At 41.9% G+C, this 21741-nt stretch overlaps 1 protein-coding gene across 1 annotated transcript in view; it reads left to right on the top strand.

The window, feature by feature from the left end:
- The window catches only part of vps35l (VPS35 endosomal protein sorting factor like), a 149020-nt gene that overhangs the window by 99919 nt on the left and 27360 nt on the right, over positions 1–21741 (top strand). Inside the window, exons 27-28 of the mRNA XM_060840406.1 lie at positions 16633–16772; positions 20648–20813. Coding sequence (XP_060696389.1) covers positions 16633–16772; positions 20648–20813 — 306 coding nt within the window. The remainder of the gene's footprint in view (positions 1–16632; positions 16773–20647; positions 20814–21741) is intronic.

Here is a 21741-nt window from a genome sequence, read left to right as displayed (position 1 = left end):
CAAGTCTGGCAGGACACACCCCATTGTTCTGCCATTGTCACATTCTGATGATTAAAACTGAAGTATCAACATCTTTTCTTCACTGGCACCCTATACCTCTTACCCCTAGCGCACTCCCCAGCCCCCAAAACTATAGCATAAATACTATTCCCTCCACACTTCTCTTCAGCTTTGATGAAGAGTTATCTAGACTCACAATATTAGCTTGGTCTCTGTCTCTGGATGCTGTCTGACCCACTGTGATCTCCAGTATTTGTTGTTTGCAGTAGATGTGTTGTATTTAGACTACCAGTGGGATTCCACAGGGATCAGTGCTGAGATTGCATCTGTTGACAATATGTATTGCTTTGCAGAAAGGAAGTGAATGCATTGTAGCCAGAATTGCAGACTACGTAAAAATATGTGGAAAAGCAAGTTGTGAGAAGGTTGCAAACAGTTCAGAGATAATTAGGTTAAGTAAGTTGGCAAAAAGTTGGCAAATGGAGTACAATATGGGAAAATGTAAATTTCTTTTTGGAAGGGAGAGCAAAAAGAACAGTATTACTTAAGTGGAGAAAACTACAGGAAGATACAACCGTAAGGTATGGGAACAGAATCAGACCGTTTGGCCCATTGAATCAGCTCTGCTATTCATTCACGGCTGATGTGCTTCTCAACTCATTCTCCTGCCTTGTCTCCATAACTCTTGATTTGCTTACAGTTCAAGGAACCTATCTATCTCTGTCTTAAAAACACTCAGTAACTTGGCTTCCTCAGCTTCAACACCCTCTTTCTGGAAAAATTTCTTTTCATCTCAATTCTAAAGTGTTATCCTTCACTGAGGCTGTGTCCCCCAAGTCTTAATCACTTCTAATGAAAATATCTTCACATCCTGTCTGCAGGCCCCTTGGTATTCTGTAAGTTTTAATCAGATCCACCCTTATTGTTCTAAATTCCATCAAGTGCAGACCCAGAGTCCTGAACCGTTCCTCACATGACAAGCTCTTCAACCCTAGGATCATTCTTGTAAACCTCCTCTGGATCCCCTTCACCAGCATCCTTTCTTAGATACGTGGCCCAACCTGCTCACAGTTTTCCAAATGTGGTGTGGTCTGACCAGAGCCTTACGTAGCTTCAGCAGAACATTTCTGCTCTTATATTCTAGACCTCTTGAAATGAATGCTAATATTGCGTTTGCTTTCCTTACTGCCTCTAAACCTGCAAATTTAAGAGAATCCTGAGCTAGAATGTCAAAGTCCCTTTTGTGCTTTGGATTTCTAAAGCCTTTCCCCATTTAGAAAATAGTTCATGTTTCCATTTTTCCCACCAAAGTGTGTAACCTCCCACTTTCTCACAGTGTATTCCATCCTTCACTTCTTTGCCCACTCTCCTTGCCTGTCCAAGTCCTTCTGCAGTTTCCTCACCTCCTCAACATTACCTTCTCTCCCACTTTCTTTGTCATCTACAAATTTAGCAACAGTGCCCTCAGTTCCTTCATCCAGATCGTTAATGCACAATGTGAATAATTATGCTCCCAACACTGACCTGAGCGAAACTCCACTAGTCAAAGACTGCCATCTTGAAAAATAGTTCCCTTTATCCCTATTCTCTGCCCCTTCCACCAATCCTCTATCCATGCCAGTACCTTGCCCAGAACACCATGGGCTCTAGAACATAGAACAGTACAGGCCCTTTGGCCCACAATATTGTGCCGAGCATTTATTTTAATCCAAGATCAACCTAACCTACAGCCCATCAATTTGCTGCCGTCCATGTGCTTGTCAAGCAGTTGCTTAAATGTCCCTAATGTCTCTGACTGGACTACCTTAGCTGGCAGAGCATTCCACACACCCACCACTGTCTGCATAAAGAACCTACATCTGACATCTCGATACCTTTCTGCAATCACCTTAAATTATGACCCCTTGTGTCAGCCATTTCTGTCCTGATGAAAAGTCTCAGGTTATCTACTCTATCAGTGCCTTGTATACATCTACCAAGTCGCCTCTCTTTCTTCTTATCTCCAGGCAGCACTCTAGTAAATCTCCTCTGCACCCTCTCTAAAGCATCTACACCCTTCCTATAAAGAACTGACCAGACTGGACACAATATTCCAAGTGTGGTCGAACCATGGGTTTATAGAGCTGCAACATACAGTTCTTTAATTCAATTCCCCCCTTTAATGAAAGCCAAAACACTATATGCTGTCTTAACAACCCTAGCAGCTTGGGTGGCAACCTTGAGGGATCTACATACATGGTCCCCAAGATCCCACTGTTCCTCCACACTGCCAAGAATCCTGTCTTTAACCCTGTATTCAGCATTCAAATTAGACCTTCCAAAATGAATCACTTCTTCTCATTTATTCAGGTTGAACTCCATCTGCCACTTCCCAGCCCAGCTTTGCATCTTGTCCATGTCTTGTAGCCTGCAACAACCCTTGACACTAAGGTTGGAGCACTGTGGATAGTATTATCGGCAAACTTACTAACCTATCCTCCTTCTTCATCCAAGTTATTTTTATAAACTGCAAAGAGTAGAGGTCCGAGAACAGATCCCTGCAGGATACCACTGATCATCAACCTCCAGGCGGTACACTTTCCATCCACTACCACTCACTGTCATCACTCGGCCAGCCAATTTTGTATCCAAACAGCCTAATTTCCCTGTATTCCATTCCTCCTAACTCTCTGAATGAGTCTACCAGGTGGAACCATATCAAATGCCTTACTGAAATCCACATACGCCACATTCACTGCTTGACCTTCGTCAACTTGTCTCATCGCTTTCTCAAAGAACTAAACAAGGCTTATGAGGCTGACTTGCCCTTCTCAAAGCCATGCTGATGACCTTTAATCAAACTGTTTTTCCAAATAGTCATAAATCCTATCTCTCAGAATCCTTTCCAGTATCTTGCTTACCACAGATATAAGACTGACTGACTGGTCTGTAAGTCCTAGGGAATTCCCTATTCCCTTTCTTAAACAGAGGAACAACATTCGCTTCCCTCTAATCATCTGATACTACTCCCATGGAGAGTGAGGATGGAAAGATCATCGCCAGAATGCAGCAATCTCAATTCTTGTTCTCGTAGTAAGCTTGGATATATCTGGTCCAGCCCTGGAGACTTATTTATCTTAGTCTCTATCTTTAGCAGCTTCCTATTTAGCTGCTTGTCAGAAGCTTTCTGGAAATCCAAATCAATCACATCCATTGGTTCTCCTTTGTCTAACTTGTTCATTACCCACTCAGAATTCTAACAGATTTATCAGGCATGATCTTCCCTGATGAAACCATGCTGACTCAGCCCTACTTGGCCATGCACTTGTGCATGAAACACACAATACTGGCGCACAGATGTAGAAGACTAATAGAGTGTTGGTCCTTATTATTGGTGTTGGAGTATACTGCAACTGAACCAGGTGCTGAGAGACCACATCTAGAGTAATGTGAGCAGTTTTAGTCATAGTCATACAGATGTACAGCACGGAACCATTCCTTTTGGTCCAACTTGTTCATGCCAATCAGATATCCTAACCTAATCTAGTCCCATTTGCCAGTGTGTAGCTCATATCCCTCTTAAACCCTTCCTATTCATGTACCCATCCAGATTCCTTTTAAAGGCTGTAATTGTACCAGCCTCCACCACTTCCCCTGGCAGCTCAATCCCCATTTTGGTCCCTTATTTAAGGAAAAATATAATTTCATTGGCAATTCATATAAGGATGATATCTGGTATGGAGGTATAGCCTTATGAGCAAAGACTGAACAGGTTGGAAATGTACTCACTGGAGTTTAGGAAAATGAGGGTTGATTTCACGGAAAAGGATAAGATTATGGGCTTACCGTGGTATATACTGGGAGAATTTTTCCCTCATGGGAGACATCTGGGACCAGAGGGCATAGTCTCAGAGTAAAGGGACAATAATCTCAGAATTGAAGACTGAGATGAGGAAAAATTTCTTGAGATTTGAGAGTTTTTGGGTCACCGTGCTACAGAGCTATGGGGGTAGAATCCTTGTGTGTATTTAAGGCTGGCCTAGATAGATTCTGGATCAGTAGGGGAATTAAGGAATACAGGGCAAGTCAGAGTCATAGATGGAAACAGACTGTTCGGTGCAACTCTTCCATGCTGACCAAATATCTTAAATTAGTCTAATCCCATTTGCCAGCATTTAGGCTATATCCCTCTTGTAAACCCTTCCTATTCATTTACCCATCCAGACAACTTTTAAATGCCGAAACTGTGCCAGCCTCCACACTTTGCCTGGCAGCTTCATGCCATACATGCACCACCCTCTGCTTAAAAAGTCACCCCTTTGGTCCCTTTGTGAATAAAGAATGTCAGATCAATCATGATCCTATTGAATGGAGAAGGCTCAAGTGGCTGAAAGGCCTATTTCTGCGTCTGTTTTTATGGACTTATGATTTTAGGTACTTGTAGTTTTCTTCTTTTAGTTTCTTGGATGTTTAGTGTTTGTCAAAGTTCACTGTCTTAAAACTGGTTTAAGAACAATAGGTTAAACTTTATTTTCTGTCCAGCATGCAGTATATAATGTAAATGTCAGCTACTTCACAGCTTGTGGAAAAAGCTGATGCAGGAAGTTAGTCTGCTCTCATTGCTTGATTCTTTTGTTGTCTATGCTGCCGTGTGACATGCCATAAGAGTACGGATTAGAACTGTTCCACAGACTTTCTTTGTGATGTTATACTAGACCTTTTTCTGTGTTTCCCTTATAAACGTGATGGACTGAATTGCTGTAATAATCTACAAATATAGAGACTCCGAAGTGTCAATTTAAAGGTGTTTGTGCTGCTCCACAGTATTCAAATTAAATTTTCGGATTCTGTTTTGGGTTTTCACATCTCAGAATTTATCATAATAGAAATCTAGGAAAATCAGCAGTGGAAATTATATGATAGAATATACTTGATATCAGCCCTTGAATAGAAAATAATTATCAAAGCTTTATTTGAAGCTATGCTGTACAGTAGTACACTGCAAAGCAAGCCCTGGTATTGTTGGAGTCATTACAGAAATTAAAGATTTTGTCAATGTATATAAAGCTCCAATTTACTTGTCGGATAGACACAAACTGACCAAATGAGGACCAGATTTCTCTGCTGAGCAAGAGCTAGTATTCATTACAAAGAAATGGATTGTTGAACACAGATAAACACTGTCAACTGTCAGCATAGTACTCTGCTGTAAGGCGTCTCTTGCAGTGCAGTGGTAGTGTCCCTTCTCTTAACTGGGACATCTGCATTCAAATCTCAGACCATATCCCTGCAAACCTTTCTCATCATGAACTTATTGAAATGTCTTTTAATTGTTATAACTCTACTAATATCCCCCACTTTCTCTGGCAGTTCATTCCACATATAAGCCACTTTTTTTTTTAAAAGTTGCCCCTCATGTCTTTGTTTAAATCTTTTTCCTCTCACCTTAGAAATATGTCTCCTAGTTTTGAATCCCCCCAACCCTCGGGAAAAGACCCCTGTTATTCACTTTTTATCTACACCGCTCATGATTTTATAAAACTCCAAAACAGTCACCTCCTGTGCTCCAGTGTAAAGAGTCCCGGCTATGCAGCCTGTGTTTTTTCATTCCTGGCAACATCCTGGTAAATATTTTCTGAACCCCCTCCAGTTTAATAACATCTTCCTTATGACAGGGTCACCAGAATTGCACACGGTACTCCAGAATAGGCCTCACCATTGTCCTGCACAACCTCAACATGATGTCCCAACTCTTATACTCAAAAACTGAAGGAACTGTGGATGCTGTAAATCGGTAACAAAAACAGAAAGTGCTGGAAAAGGTCGGGCAGCATCTGTGAAGGGAAATCAGTTAACGTTTCAGTGACCCTTCCTCAGAACTTGTATTCAATGGTCTGAGCAATAAAGGCAAGCATGCTAAACACCGCATTAACCACTCTGTCTACCTGTGATGCAAATTTCAAAGCATTATCTGAACTAAGTTTCTATGTTCTGCAACTTTACCCAGGACCCTACTATTAATTGTGTAGGTCCTTCCCTTGTTTTCATTTTGGTACAACAATGCCTTGTATTTATCCAATTAAATTCCATCTTCAGTTCCTCAGTCCATTGGCTCAATTGACCAAGATTTCTTTGTAATCTTAAATAATGTTCTTCACTGTCCATTATACCACAATTTATGGTGTCATCTGCAAACGTGCTAATAATGCCTTCTGTATTTCCCATCCAAATTGTTCATATAAATGACAAACAAAAGTGGACCCAATACCACTTGCTGTGAACCGCTGGTCACAGGCCTCCCATCTGGAAAATAACCCTCCACCACCACTCTGTCTCCTACTGTAAAACCAATTTTGTATCCAATTGGCAAGCTCGCCCTTCAGTACTCTTGCTGAAATTTTGTCAGGGTCTATTGTATTTTTTGATATCCAGCGTTTCCCACTAATTATTGATATCATGTGGCGTGAGCTGAATTGGTGGAGGACTGGCATTTGTGAAGCAGAGATCCTCCAGATGAGGCTAAGATAAATCTCACACATGGCTCATCTGACTAAAAATTGTTGCAAAAGCTTCAGCATAGCCCCCCCCCCCCCGCCCCGGACTGTGATCCACTCACCATCAACGAGAACATCTGGTTGTGCCATATTGCTTTTGTGAGAATTTTGAGTGCAAATTTGTTGGCAACTGACAGTTTCTGACACCGCAACAGCTGTTGCACTTCAGACTGTGTACATTGCTTTGAAACATCCTAAAATGAAAAGGACCATATAAATAGACAAGATTTGGAGGTGCTGGTGTTGGACTGGGGTGTGCAAAGTTTAAAAATCTCACAACACCAAGTTAATAGTCCAACAAGTGTATTTGGAAGCATTAGCTTTCGGAACGCTGCTTTTTCATCAGGTGCCTGTGGAGAATAAGATTGTAAGACACAGAATTTATAGCAAAAGTTTACGATGTGCTGTAACTGAAATTATATGTTGAAAAAGACCTGGATTGTTTGTTAAGTCTTTCATCTTTTAGAGTGGGCATGTTGGTTTCAGTTCTTTAATATGTAAATTCCAGAACTTTCTTGAAGTTGCATTCTCAAGTGAACTTTAACCATAGGTGCCATGTTGGCCCAGATAATGCATTGAAGGTGTGAGGTGCCCTGTGTGAGGCTGTCTGTGCCACAATGTTCAGACTGGTTCTAATCTAAAGAGATTCACAGAATCTTACATGGATTCGTGCAGTTTGTGAACAAAAGAAAATGTAATTCTGTAAGTACAAATTCCCCCCATAAACTTGTGTGCGCGCACGTGCGGAGAAGGTATGAGAGTCTAAGAATGAGAGAGAGTGTAAAGAGGTGCAAGTCTGAGAGCATGCTTGGGTGAGTGTAGGAATGTGTGTGTGAGCATATGAGAGTGAGCTTGTGTATGAGATGGGTCTGTAGGAGTGCGTGTGTCTGCATCTATGTGTAGTGCAGTGTGGTCATCTGTAGTGTGACATGAACCCAAGGTCCCAGTTGAGGTCGTCCTTATGGCTATTAGCCTCTGCTCAGCCAGTTTGCATTGTTGCCTGTCCCAAAGTCTGCTCTGGAGGATGATCACCAAAAAGGTCCGAGGTTGAATATCCCAAACCGCAGAATTGTTCTCCGACTGGGGGGGGGGAGCATTCCTTTCTATTTGTTGTGTGGTGTCCATTCATCCGTTGCTATAGCCTCTGCTTGGTCTCAGCAATGTACCATGCCTCAGGCCTCAATGTACCAGGCGTTTGATAAGGTTCCCCATGGTAGGCTACTGCAAGAAATACGGAGGTATGGCATTGAGGGTGCGTTGGAGGTTTGGATTAGGAATTGGCTGGCTGGCAGAAGACAGAGGGTAGTAGTTGATGGTAAAGGTTCATCTTGGAGTGTAGTTACCAGCGGTGTTCCGTAAGGATCTGTTTTGGGACCATTGCTGTTTGTCATTTTTATAAATGACCTGGAGGAGGGGCTAGAAGGTTGGGTGAGCAAGTTTGCGGATGATACGAAAGTCGGTGGAGTTGTTGACAGTGGCAGGTTACAGCGGGATATAGATGAGCTGCAGAGCTGGGCAGAAAGGTGGCAAATGGAGTTCAATGTAGGTAAGTGTGAAGTGATTCACTTTGGTAAGAGTAACAAGAAGATGGAGTACTGGGCTAATGGTCGGATACTTGGTGGTGTGGATGAGCAGAGGGATCTTGGTGTCCATGTACACAGATCTCTGAAAGATGCCACCCAGGTAAATAGTGCTGTGAAGAAGGCATATGGTGTACTGGCTTTTATTGGTAGAGGAATTGAGTTCCGGAGTCCTGAGGTCATGTTGCAGTTGTATAAGACTCTGGTGCAGCCGCATCTGGAGTATTGTGCAATTCTGGTCACCATACTATAGGAAGGATGTGGAGGCAGTGGAACGGGTGCAGAGGAGGTTTACCCGGATGATGCCTGGTATGGTAGGAAGATGGTATGAGGAAAGGTTGAGGCACTTGGGGCTGTTTTTATTGGAGAAAAGAAGGTTTAAGGGTGACTTGATAGAGGTGTACAAGATGATTAGGGGTTTAGATAGTGTTGACCATGAGAACCTTTTTCCACGTATGGAGTCAGCTATTACGAGGGGGCATAGCTTTAAATTAAGGGGTGGTAGGTATAGGACAGATGTTAGGGGTAGATTCTTTACTCAGCGAGTCGTAAGTTCATGGAATGCCCTGCCAGTAGCAGTGGTGGACTCTCCCTCTTTATGGGCATTTAAATGGGCATTGGATAGGCATATGGAGGATAGTGGGCTAGTGTAGGTTAGGTGGGCTTGGGTCGGCGTAACATCGAGGGCCGAAGGGCCTGTACTGCGCTGTATTTTTCTATGTTCTATGTTTTCGATGAATGGGGAAAATAATTATCGCGGGTAGAGTGGCGCAGTGATCAGAACTGATCCTTGACTATTGGCAATCTATATTAATAGATTTGACTGTAGTGACTGAATGTGTTGCAGCTGAATTTCTTGATAACACTTTTTCCTACCTATCTCGGTAAGTTGCCGACAGGAGCTAGAGTGTCTAGAAAGGCCAATGGATTATCGGCAGTTAAATGAGTGGGCAATAAATTCACAGATGCCTTATAATGTACTAAATGTGTACTTGGGCAGAAAGATTAGAAAAGCAGTATGTTGTTGCCCTCCGAAGAGAATCCCATTCAGACCCTAACCCTATTACCCTACCCTTTTCCCATGGCTAATGCACCTAACCTACACATCTCTCAACAATGTGGGCAATTTAGCATGGCCTCCACCTAACATGCACATCTTTGGACTGTGGGAGGAAACCAGAGCACTTGATGGAAATCCACACGGACAGCGGGGGGAATGTGTAAACTCCACCCACAGTTACCTAAGGCTGGAATCTAATCTGGATTCCTGATGCTGTTAGCAGCAGTGCTAACCACTGAGCCACATCCCATTCAGTCCCCACTGTCATATCTGTTGATACAGATTGCAAATAGTCAAGGACCCAGCTCTGATTGTGCCACTCTACTCGCTACAGTTTTTTTCCATTGACAAGAATGAGAGGTGATCTTACTGAAATATTTGAGATCTTGAGAGGACCGGATAGGATGGCTGGCCAGCCGACTTTTTTGTGGAGTGTATAACCATATTCTCCAATTTTAAAGAAATTTTCATTTTTGAGACGAATTGTTTGTTCCTCACAATCGTCCTAGGTGTGCAAAGGTGGTCATGGAGGCTGGTGTTTAAGTTTATTCAAAACTGGGTTAGACAAATCTTTGCTCAGCAAGTGAGTCAAGAGTTTACAGACAGGGATGTGGAGCTGAGACCACACTAGATTAGCTATGATTGTTGAATTGCATAACAAACCTCAAAGACCCAATGTCCTCCTACTCTTCCTAAATCCAGTGATCCTACTTGTCTAGTGCCTTACTCCTACCTTGTGTCTTTGCTGTGCTGTAACGCATTGGTCCCACTCTAAACATATGGATGACTTGTCTGAATTTTCTGATGTTGGTTACAAATCTCTTCTGATTCATCCTTTGGTTCTCATTGCTTCTTTCATTTGCCCACTGTCTCCTGTACTTGGCCTGGTTTACTTGGAAATGCACCAAGAAATTTGGAGGTGGACCTCCTGAATTAGATGAACATGGAAGGGCAAGAGATAACAATATTTCAGCCAGTCTTTAAAATGTTCTAAGTTTTATTGCTGTGAGAAGTTCCAAACTAATAATCACATAGCAGAGTTAATGTTCCACATTGAGTGACCCTCAGAAGGGTGTCTCTCTCTTCATTTGACCTGAAATGTTTAGCTCTAACTCTGTCCACATATGTTGCTGGACCTGCTGAGCTTTTCCAGCAATTTCTATTTTTATCTTTGATTTACAGCATCCGCAGATCTTTTGGTTTTTTTTTTAGAAGTTTCACAGTTTTAAGTGCTGAGCCCTGCTGGACTTGCACTCCCTATAAGGGTTCAATCTCCTCTGCTTTGGCCGCTCTCTGGGAGACCTTGGGCTGTCTGCTCTTGTTACTGCAGATGCCAGTAGACCATCGCTGCTGCATTGGTTGAGTTTGATTCCGAACCTTCAGTGGGCTGATCCAGGCCCTCAGCTGCTGCCATGCTGCATAGTGCAATGATACATGATGCCGTGGCCACCACCGCCTCCAGGACAGAGCTCTCTCCAGAAGATAAATAGGATTAAAATAAAGAAAACTTAAAAAAAGAAAAATAGGAGAGAAAAGTGGATGAAGCAGACGAGCCTACTCTGCTGTCACCATCTTAGTATCGTTGTCCCTGAAAAATCAAACAGAAGACATTTTTGATTGAATGCAGATTAAAACAGAATTGATTTTACCAGGAGGAGTAAAATTCCTGATGAAGGGCTTATGCTTGAAACGTCGAATTCTCTATTCCTGAGATGCTGCCTGGCCTGCTGTGCTTTGACCAGCAACACATTCTCAGCTTTACCAGGAGGAGCAGGAGCATCTGTAGAGAACTTTGCATTGGAATTATCAGAATAGAATCGCTGCTTTTTATGTCGTGGAAACTAATTCCAATCATTTACTTATTGCTCTCGTGTGATTTGCAACTGAAATGAGCCTTTGTTAGAGATGCTGGAAAGTAGCCAAGATTGACCATTTGCTTGAATGATTTTTCTTTCCTTTCTGTGTATGGCTGAGATTCAGAACAAGACAAATGGGAGACTGACATACACAACTTAAACTAATGTGCGATGCAAGTGAGCTGCTTTTACTCATCTCTCTATAGCCTTTTATTTGTGCAATGGAAGTTTTTTAAACGATGAATGGAAAACTCCCTCTACCCCACCCCTCTGGACAACCCATTCTTTGACCTCCTTTCAGTGCAGTCAGGCTTTGACTATATTAATGCACTGCCTTTTCTTGTCCCTTCTCCCATAGTAAAAAATGAGGTCTGCAGATGCTGGAGATCACAGCTGCAAATGTGTTGCTGGTCAAAGCACAGCAGGCCAGGCAGCATCTCAGGAATAGAGAATTCGACGTTTCGAGCATAAGCCCTTCATCAGGAATAAGAGAGAGAGAGCCAAGCAGGCTAAGATAAAAGGTAGGGAGGAGGGACTAGGGGGAGGGGCGATGGAGGTGGGATAGGTGGAAGGAGGTCAAGGTGAGGGTGATAGGCCGGAGTGGGGTGGGGGCGGAGAGGTCAGGAACCCGCCCCCCACCCCACTCCGGCCTATCACCCTCACCTTGACCTCCTTCCACCTATCCCACCTCCATCACCCCTCCCCCTAGTCCCTCCTCCCTACCTTTTATCTTAGCCTGCTTGGCTCTCTCTCTCTTATTCCTGATGAAGGGCTTATGCTCGAAACGTCGAATTCTCTATTCCTGAGATGCTGCCTGGCCTGCTGTGCTTTGACCAGCAACACATTTGCAGCCTTCTCCCATAGTGTCCACCTCCCAGTCTGCTTTATCCTTTCAGTGGATCGTTAGACCTAACTACACCTGGTCACTACTACTTTTCTAGTTTCCTACTGCTGAGTTAAGAAGCAGTTTTTTGCCTTTTAAAGCATGTAATGTGCTTATGGCAGTAAATTAGACGTGACATTAAGTTTACCGATTTTAGATCATACCCAGTGCTTTCATTTTATTAGATGGCAGGTGTTGCTTATGGTTCTATGTTTGTCACTTTCAGGTTCTCTCGGCCTGACATTTTTTAAAAATTTGACCCTCACCACTCCCACTTGCATTGCCCTGCCATCCTAAGTCCTATGTAATGACTGTGCCTTCCATCTTTATACAGACTGGGTTTTTATCCTTTCCTCCCATTCCCTTTTTCCTGTCTCAGTAATTCTTTAAATTGTGTTCCATTTCTAACCTTTTCAGATTATTGGCTTTTCATCAGGCTAGAAACATTCATTCTTTCTCTAAACACAGATGCTGCCTGACTGAAGTATTTTCAGTTTTTATTTCTGTGTATCCTGACCTGGCACTGACAGGATGCTCCTTACTTGTTAGATACAGGAATAAGCAGGGAAGGCCAGGATGCTGACCTTATAGAGGCGAAAGTTTTCTTGTTTGGAAAGGTGTGGTGTCGGTGTAGTCTTAGTGGGCCGTGGGGCTTGTTCTTGTATGATTTTGTTCTTTCAGTTTAAGCAAGCAGATAATTTTCTGCGTTTGCTCTATTTGCTTTTGTTAATTACATTGAAAAAGGATGATGATTATCTTTGAAAACTGTTTCTGTCAGTAAAGTAAATTTAAAGAAATTGTAGGCATTTCAGTGTTCAGAATTATAACAGTTTGTTAAATAGTTCACTTAATTAACCATTAGAGACAAAGAGAAGCTGTAAGTTATACAAGTGTTATGTACTCCTGGAGATGAATTATTTCAAACTGATTTTTTTTTGCTGTCGTTCGTCACTAAAATTAGCAAACAGTTGATTCTTGAGATCCTTTTATGTGTAGTGTTACCATGGTGATGTTACACTCATGGTCAATGTGTGAAAAGATGGACAGTTGCAGAGATGAAACCGGCTCTGTTTGTCATGCAGACATGACCTAGAAAATTACTCTGGGAAAAATGTCAATGTTTGAAACATTAAACATTGATCCATGTGTTTTGTCTCTCTAACTAAATAATATTTTGTATGTTATTCATTGAAAGTATTTATGTCCATACACGCTTTTGATCCACCAACAGAATTGGGTGTATGATGCATCCTATTTTGTTTGATACTTTGGACCAGTTTATCTTTGCAGAATGGAACTAAATTTGATATTGTTTTAATTGTTTTTGTAATGCCTAACATCTGTTTAACATGGTGGGGTATTTTTGTTGGCATAATATTTGTTTAGATAAACCAAGTTGAATTACTTAAAATTGCGCAGTTTATATTAGCTATTTCCATGCTGTAAAACTCTGACTCTACCCTATAACTTCAATCAAGTTTCCCTTTGGCCTTCACCAGTCCAGAGAAAATAACCTGAGTTTTTCTAGCCTCTCCTTTTTATAGCTCATTCCCTCTAATCCAGGCAGCATCCTGGTAAACCTCTTCTGCACCCTCTCCATTGCCTCTACATCCTATAATGTGATGACTGGAATTGAATGTAATACAATTCTGTGTGGGCTAACCAAAGTCTTATAAAGCTGTAACATGACGTCCTGACTCTTGCACTCAATTCCCTGACTAATAAAGGCAAGCGTGCCTTCTTTACCAACCTGTCTACTTGCGTGGCTACTTTCAGAGAGCTATGGACTTGAACCCCAAAATCCCTCTGTAAATAAATGCTGTACAGGGTCCTGCCATTAACTTTATACTTTTCCTTAACGTTTGATCTCCCAAAGTACAGCATCTCACACTTGCCTGGATTAAACTTCATCTGCCATTTCTCTGCCCATATCTGGAACTGATCTATATCCTTTGATAACCTTCTACATTATCCATAACTCTATTGATCTTTGTATTGCCTGCAAACTTACTAACCCACCTATCTATATTTTCATGTAGGTCATTGATATATATCACAACAGCGGAAGTCCCAGTGCAGATCCCTGTGGAACACCACTAGTCACTTATCTCCAGCCTTAAAAACACCCTTCCTCCAGTATCCTCTGTCTTCTATGGACAAGCCAGTTCTGAAACCATGTGGCCATGTCACTGGATTCCATGCATCTTAATCTTCTGGATGAGCCTACCATGAGGAACCTTGTTGAAAGCCTTGCTAAGACTCTTGTAAACAGCATGCACTGTTCTACCTTTATCGATCACCTTCGTCACCACCTCAAAATTCATTAAGTTAGTAAGGTATGACCTGCCCCGCACAATACCATGCTGACTGTTGCTAATTAGGCCTTGGTTTTCCAAACATGAGTAAGTCCTATCCCTAAGGATCCTCTCCAATAGCTTCCTAACCACCAAAGTGATTCTCACCCGTTTATAGTTTCCTGGATTCTCCCTCTTTCCCTTCTTGAACAGAGGGACAATATTAGCTAACCGCCAGCCCATTAGGACGCCCCATTGGCTAACGAGGATACAAAAATCTTGGTCAAGGCTCCAGCAATCTCCTCTCTTGCGTGTCTCAACCTGGAGTAGAAACCATTGGGCCCTGGGGACTGAGCCTTCTTCATGCTCTGCAGGAGATCCAACACCACTTCTTTTTTGATTGCAAAATGTCCTGGCAGATTAGCATGCTCCACATTAATTTCCATCTCCTCCTCCTGGGTGAATGCTGACAAAGTACTCATTTAGGATCTTGCCCATCTCTGCCTTCAAGCTCAAGTTCCCTCCTTTATCCTTGAGTGGTCCTACACTCTCCATAGTTGTCCGAATATCTATAAGATGCCTTGAGGTTCTCTTTAACCCGACTTTCCAAAGTCATTTTATGCCCTTCCTGTGCTCCTAATTCCCTGCTTGAGTACCTTGCTGCATTCTTTATATTCCTCACAGGGCCCCTTTCTGATTTTAGCTTTCTAAATTTTACATCTGCTTTTTACCTTTTGATGAAATTCACAATCTCCCTCATTATCCAAGGGTCCCTTATCTTGCCAACCTTGTCCTTCCTCCTTACTGGAACATGCTGGTCTTGAACTCTTCCCAGATGTCAAATACAAACTTGCTTGATGACAGTTCCTCCCAATTAATAATCTCTAGCTATCTTAAAATTTAAGGAGTTGTGATCACTGTTTCCAAAATGCACTCCCACTGGAAGGTCAGTCACCTGGCCAATTAGCCAATACAAGGTCTAGTTTGGCCCCTCCTCTAGTTGGACTATCCAAATATTGTTTCAAGAAACCCTCTTGGGTGCCCTTAACAAATTCTGTCCTGTCTAAGCCTCTCGCTCTGAGGGAGTCTCAGTCAATATTAGGGAAGTTAAAGTCACCCACTATGACAACTTTTTTTTAATTGCACCTTTCCATAATCTCCCAACATATTTGTTCCTCAATGTCTTGGTGGCTGTTGGGTTTTTTTTGGGGGGGGGGGGTGGTTATACTATAATCCTATCAGAGTGACTGCACCCATCTTTGAGCTGTACCCATCTTGCCTCAGTGGATGAGTCCTCCAGCATGTCCTCTCAGTGCAGATGTAACATTCTCCCCAATTAGTAATATAACTCCTCTACTTCCTTTACCTTCCTCTATATCTCCTCCAACATAATGAAACCTTGGAGCATTGAACAGCTACACCTGTCCCTTTCTCAACCAAGTCTCTGTAATGCTGCCAACATCATAGACCCATGTACTGATCCAGACTCTAAGCTCATCTGCCTTACTGTAATACTCCTTGCATTGAAATAAACACACTTTAGCCCATTAGTACCATTGTATTCATTTACCTATCTCTGTCTGTCTTTTCTGATTTATTGGTCTTAATATGTACCTTCCCCTCAATCTCTCTACTTGCTGACCTGTTGCTGTAGTTCCCAGCCCTTTGCCCCTCAAGTTTAAACCCTCCTGAGTAGCACTAGCGAACCTACCTGTGAAGATATTTGGTTCTCTTTCAGTTACAGTTCAACTTGTCCCTCTTGCACAGGTTACCACTGCCCCAGAAGAGGTCCCAATGATCCAAGAACCTGAATCCCTGTCCCCTGCACCAGCTTCTTAGCAACATATTAATCTCTCCTATTCTATTCCTTGCCTCCAAAGCACATGACATTGGTAATAACCCAAAGATTACATGCTTTTCAGCCTCTTTCCAGTTAATACCGAAGGAACCTTGTTGAGTTGCGGCTATGTATCTTGTAGATGATATACGCTGCTGTCACTACGCATCAGTGAGGAAGAGAATAAATGTTAATGAGGTGCCAATCAAGTAGACTGGTTCTGAATGTTAAGCTTTTTGAGTGTTGTTGGAGCTGCACTCAAGACAAGTAGGGAGTGTTCTACCACACACCCCTCTTGTTAAAGGGACCAGAGGGAAAAATTACCCTGTAGGTATTCTGTAATAAAGATCAGAAGTCCTGTAACTCTTTTATATTGTGGGATTATAGATGTTATTATGAACAAGTGTTCTCTGAATCGGTAATGATATAACTGAAAGATAAGCTCGTTGAAGTCTACAATTATCAGCTTGATCAAGATGTATTAAAGAAAGGTGCAAAGAACTATATATATGGTGGAGAAAGTCAGTTTCATGATATGAAAGAGGTGAAGTATTCATTATCCTAATTACACCTTGTTTTCTTTTATTAGCTGATGCTTTTTTTAAAGCAGCTATCAGCCTTGTTGTGGAAGTACCAAAAATGATAAACATAGATGGAAAAATGAGAACGTCTGAAGGGTTTCTTCTGGAATTCCTGAATAACTTCTTTTCCACGTTATTGATTGTACCTGTAAGTAATCTTAATCATTTAACAGTATTTCTGGGCAGGGCAGTGTTGGGGAACATACAGCTGCCGTGAAACAGGGTACCAGTTTTGTCCTTAGTTTGTCAGAGTTCCTGGCTGAAATTGCACCACAATTGTAAAAGCCTCCAGGTTGAAAGAGAATGAAACTGATTTGATCCATACTTAAAAACGCCTGGGGTGGTCACCTGCTTGCATGTACGATGGAAAAGCATGAGAGACCTGGGGATAATTGGATCAAGAGAGGTAAATTAATTCCATTGTCGTTTTAAGATCCTGTCTCTATTATTATTAAAAATAGAATTTGATCCTGCATGTTTATAAGTCTAATACAATAAGAATATAGCTTAAAAAGTCCCAAAACTCTTCACAAAACAAGAATGTTATTGACAAAGTTTGACACCAAGTGGCATGAAACTGTAGGAGTACCTGAAAATTTGGTCAAAGGATGGATTTGAAAGAGGAGAGAGGGGTTTAAGAAAGGAATTTAAGTGTACATTAGGATTTTCTATGTGAAGTATTGCTTGTTTTACAAATTCAATATTTTGGTATTTATACAATTAAACTTTACGTTTGTTAAATGCCATTTGATGGATAATCCCAGCTTCTATTAACTGTGGGATGGATTAATTTTAAACACAGTGGTAGCATTTTGTTTCATTTAATAGGCAGTTTTAACATATTCCTATACAGATGTTTATGAACATCTGGATAGGAATAATGTGATCAAGGATAGTCAGCATGGTTTTGTGAAGGGCAGGTCGTGCCTCACAAACCTTATTGAATTCTTTGAGAAGGTGACTAAGGAGGTGGATGAGGGGAAAGCGGTAGATGTGGTGTATATAGATTTTAGTAAGGCATTTGATAAGTTTCACCATAGTAGGCTACTGCAAAAAATACGGAGATATGGCATTGAGGGTGCGTTAGAGGTTTGGATTAGGAATTGGCTGGCTGGAAGAAGACAGAGGGTAGTAGTTGATGGTAAAGGTTCATTTTGGAGTGCAGTTACTCGCGGTGTTCCGCAAGGATCTGTTTTGGGACCGTTGCTGTTTGTCATTTTTATAAATTACCTGGACGAGGGGCTAGAAGGTTGAGTGAACAAGATTGCGGATGATACGAAAGTCGGTGGAGTGGTGGACAGTGAGGAAGGATGTGGCAGGTTACAGCGGGATATAGATAAGCTAGCTGGGCAGAAAGGTGGCAAATGGAGTTCAATGTAGGTAAGTGTGAAGTGATTCACTTTGGTAAGAGTAACAAGAAGATGGAGTACTGGGCTAATGGTCGGATACTTGGTAGTGTGGATGAGCAGAGGGATCTTGGTGTCCATGTACACAGATCTCTGAAAGTTGCCACCCAGGTAAATAGTGCTGTGAAGAAGGCATATGGCGTACTGGCTTTTATTGGTGGAGGAATTGAGTTCCGGAGTCCTGAGGTCATGTTGCAGTTGTATAAGACTCTGGTGCGGCCGCATCCGGAGTATTGTGTGCAGTTTTGGTCTAAAAGTAAAAAATGAGGTCTGCAGATGCTGGAGATCACAGCTGCAAATGTGTTGCTGGTCAAAGCACAGCAGGTTAGGCAGCATCTCAGGAATAGAGAATTCGACGTTTCGAGCATAAGCCCTTCATCAGGAATAAGAGAGAGAGCCAAGCAGGCTGAGATAAAAGGTAGGGAGGAGGGACTAGGGGGAGGGGCGATGGAGGTGGGATAGGTGGAAGGAGGTCAAGGTGAGGGTGATAGGCCGGAGTGGGGTGGGGGCGGAGAGGTCAGGAAGAGGATTGCAGGTTAGGAGGGCGGTGCTGAGTTGGTCGCCATACTATAGGAAGGATGTGGAGGCACTGGAACGGGTGCAGAGGAGGTTTACCAGGATGTTGCCTGGTATGGTGGGAAGATCGTATGAGGAAAGGCTGAGGCACTTGGGGCTGTTTTCATTGGAGAAAAGGTTTAGGGGTAACTTGATAGAGGTGTACAAGATGATTAGGGGTTTAGATAGGGTTGACCATGAGAACCTTTCTCCACGTATGGAGTCAGCTATTACGAGGGGGATAGCTTTAAATTAAGGCGTGGTAGGTATAGGATAGATGTTAGGGGTAGATTCTTTACTCAGCGAGTCGTGAGTTCATGGAATGCCCTGCCAGTAACAGTGGTGGACTCTCCCTCTTTATGGGCATTTAAACGGGCATTGGATAGGCATATGGAGGATAGTGGGCTAGTGTAGGTTAGGTGGGCTTGGATCGGTGCATCATCGAGGGCCAAAGGGCCTGTACTGCGCTGTATTTTTCTATGTTCCATAACAATGCAAAATTGCAATGCACACACTTAGCTGTTAATTTACATTGTTTTTTTTCACTGCTGTAAGTTGAAGTATTAGGTTGTCATCTTATTGTCCTGTATTTAAATGCGTTATTTTGCAACAACAGCAAGTGAGAATGGGAGAGCTGGAAAACTGGACAGACAACATTTTGGTTCTGAAGTAGGGTCAGGTGGACTTGAAACATTAACTGTTTTTGTTCACCGATGCTGACAGCCCTGCTGAGTTTCTCAAGCAATTTCACCTTTTTGTTTCAGACTACATTGATTGTCAATAGCAGAGGAGAGTTCAGGACTCTTCAGGACTGACATGCAAGAAACCAAATTTAGAAAGGGGGCAGCAATATGAGAAGAGAATGCTGATTAGTTGTACCATTGTGGCATGGAGATGCAACAGGGACTGTTAGCTGTCAATCTTAGCTGAAAAATGTCACACCACGCAGATAAACTCTTAGTGATTGGTCAGGGAGTTACTATGGGGAATGCAGCAAGAATTTTCATTCTCTGTGACCTTTCTTTCAATGAAAAAGATGCAGTGTCGACATGGAGTTGGGTTCTGCGTATTCATATGTAACTACTTATATATGGGGACTATATCATACAGCAAGCCTGACTAATTGTTTTGAAATTTTACAATGTGACCTCTGTGTTTGTCTGATCTTTTGTTCTCTTCGACAAATGATTCAAACTTATTTAGGTTATATTTAATTATACAACAAAATATGTTTACAGAAGGTCTCAACATCTGTACATTGTTGCCTTCTCTCTAATTGCTCTGTCTAAGGATGTATAACTAAATCAAACTTTGGGAGAGAGAAAAGGAATTAGACAGCCTCCCCTCCTGTGAGGGATTTGAGCAGCATGATGAGGGGAGACTCCTTTGAATGATGCACCAAAAGAAGAGAATGGAACTGTAGATATGGAAACTGAAAAGCTAGCGGGACTTTCTGATGTGGAGAAGCAAGTGTTATTTTTGCAGATAAACTTCAAAAGGGAACGATCAGTTTTGTTATTTCAGACATCATACATCACTAATTCCATGCCCGTGAGTCAATATGTTTTCCAAAATTGCAACTAATTGTTTTGGAGGAACATCCTGAATTTTCAGATTTGAACAAAGAAAGATACAATCAGTTCTGATATATCATGTTGGTTCCATTCTCCTACAATCTTGCATTATAAAATTGTGCAATAGCCAAGCCATTTAAACTAATGGGGCTGGAGCCACATCATAGCCAATATAGGTAATGAAAGTTTGCATTCTACAAATAATGATCTAAGTTCTTCAATCGTGTTGAAACCAATTTGAAGAAACACGTGTTACAGCAGAACCGACTGTTTGAATATTTTCGATTTTTAAAAAAAATGGTAAAAATTCGTGGTTACAAGTTTGTTTTGAACAGCTTCATTGCTCTTGTCCTGTGCTGAGAAGTGGCAGGAACATGCCTATGTTAGCACTTGGAGAGGAGCAACTAGGGAAAAAACTGATTTGTTGCTGTGTTCCAGTTTACAGTAAATCAATTGCATGTTAACCTCTTGTACATATTTTTGGACAGGATCACCCAGAGCAAGGTGTCTTGTATTTGGTGAGAGGCCTTTTGAATGTGATCCAGGACTACATTTGGGAAGATCATTCTGATTCAAAAGTACGAATCTATATAAATGTTTTGCATTTGTTGGCTGCAGCAAGTCAAGAAACTTATCTTTATCATGTGGGAAAAGGTACAGTATATACCTTTTGGAATATATTTTGACACTAGTTAATTTGCACAAAAATACATATTCATCATTGTGCAATCTCCAGTGTAGGATGTGACCAGTAGATTGATCAGGGGAGCCGCTGGAATTTCAGAAAGCTTTCAGCAAAGTCCCAAATAAGAGATTAATTTGTAAAATTAAAGCACATGTGATTGTAGTGTATAGAGATGGATAGAAAATTGGTTAGCAGACCAGGACCAAAAGTAAGAATAAACGGGTCTCTTTTTGAAAATTACTAGTGAGGTATTGCAAGGAATCATACAAGATCACAGTGATGTATTCTTAAGATTTATGAGTGAGACAAAGCTGGGCAGAAGGGTGAGCTGTAGGGAGGATGCAGAGATGTAGCAGTGAGATTTGGACTGGCTGATGTGAGGGTTATCCATTTAGTGATAAAAGTTGGAAAGCAGTTTATTATTTGGCTATAAATTAAGAGAGGATAATGTTTAATGAGATGTGTGTGTCCTCATGCACCAGGCACTGAAAGTAAATGCACAGGTGCAGTAGGCAGTAAAGAAGTAAACAATATGGTGGCCTTCATAGTGAGAGGATTAGAGTACAAGAAGAAGGGTGTCTTGCTGCACGTACAGAGGGCATTTGTGGCACCACATCTTGGATATTGTGTGCAGTTTTGGTGTCCTTATCTGAAGAGGGATATTTTGGTGAAGGAAAGAGTGCAGCAAAAGTTTACCAAGTTAATTCCTGGGAAGGCAGGGCTAACATATGAGGAGAGATTAAGTCCGTTAGGTTTGTATTTACTAGACTTTGGAAGAATGAGGGGTATACCTCATAGACATCTTTTAAAATTCTAACAGGACTGGACAGGTTAGGTGCAGAAAGGTGGGTGAATCCAGAACCAGGGGACATAGGTTGACCTGTATCCTTAAACTTC

The sequence above is a fragment of the Hemiscyllium ocellatum genome, chromosome 20, assembly GCF_020745735.1.
Source record: "Hemiscyllium ocellatum isolate sHemOce1 chromosome 20, sHemOce1.pat.X.cur, whole genome shotgun sequence".
Classification (NCBI taxonomy): Eukaryota; Metazoa; Chordata; class Chondrichthyes; order Orectolobiformes; family Hemiscylliidae; genus Hemiscyllium; species Hemiscyllium ocellatum.
The sequence above is the reverse complement of the archived record's forward strand: the minus strand, read 5'-3'. Positions and strand labels throughout refer to the sequence as shown.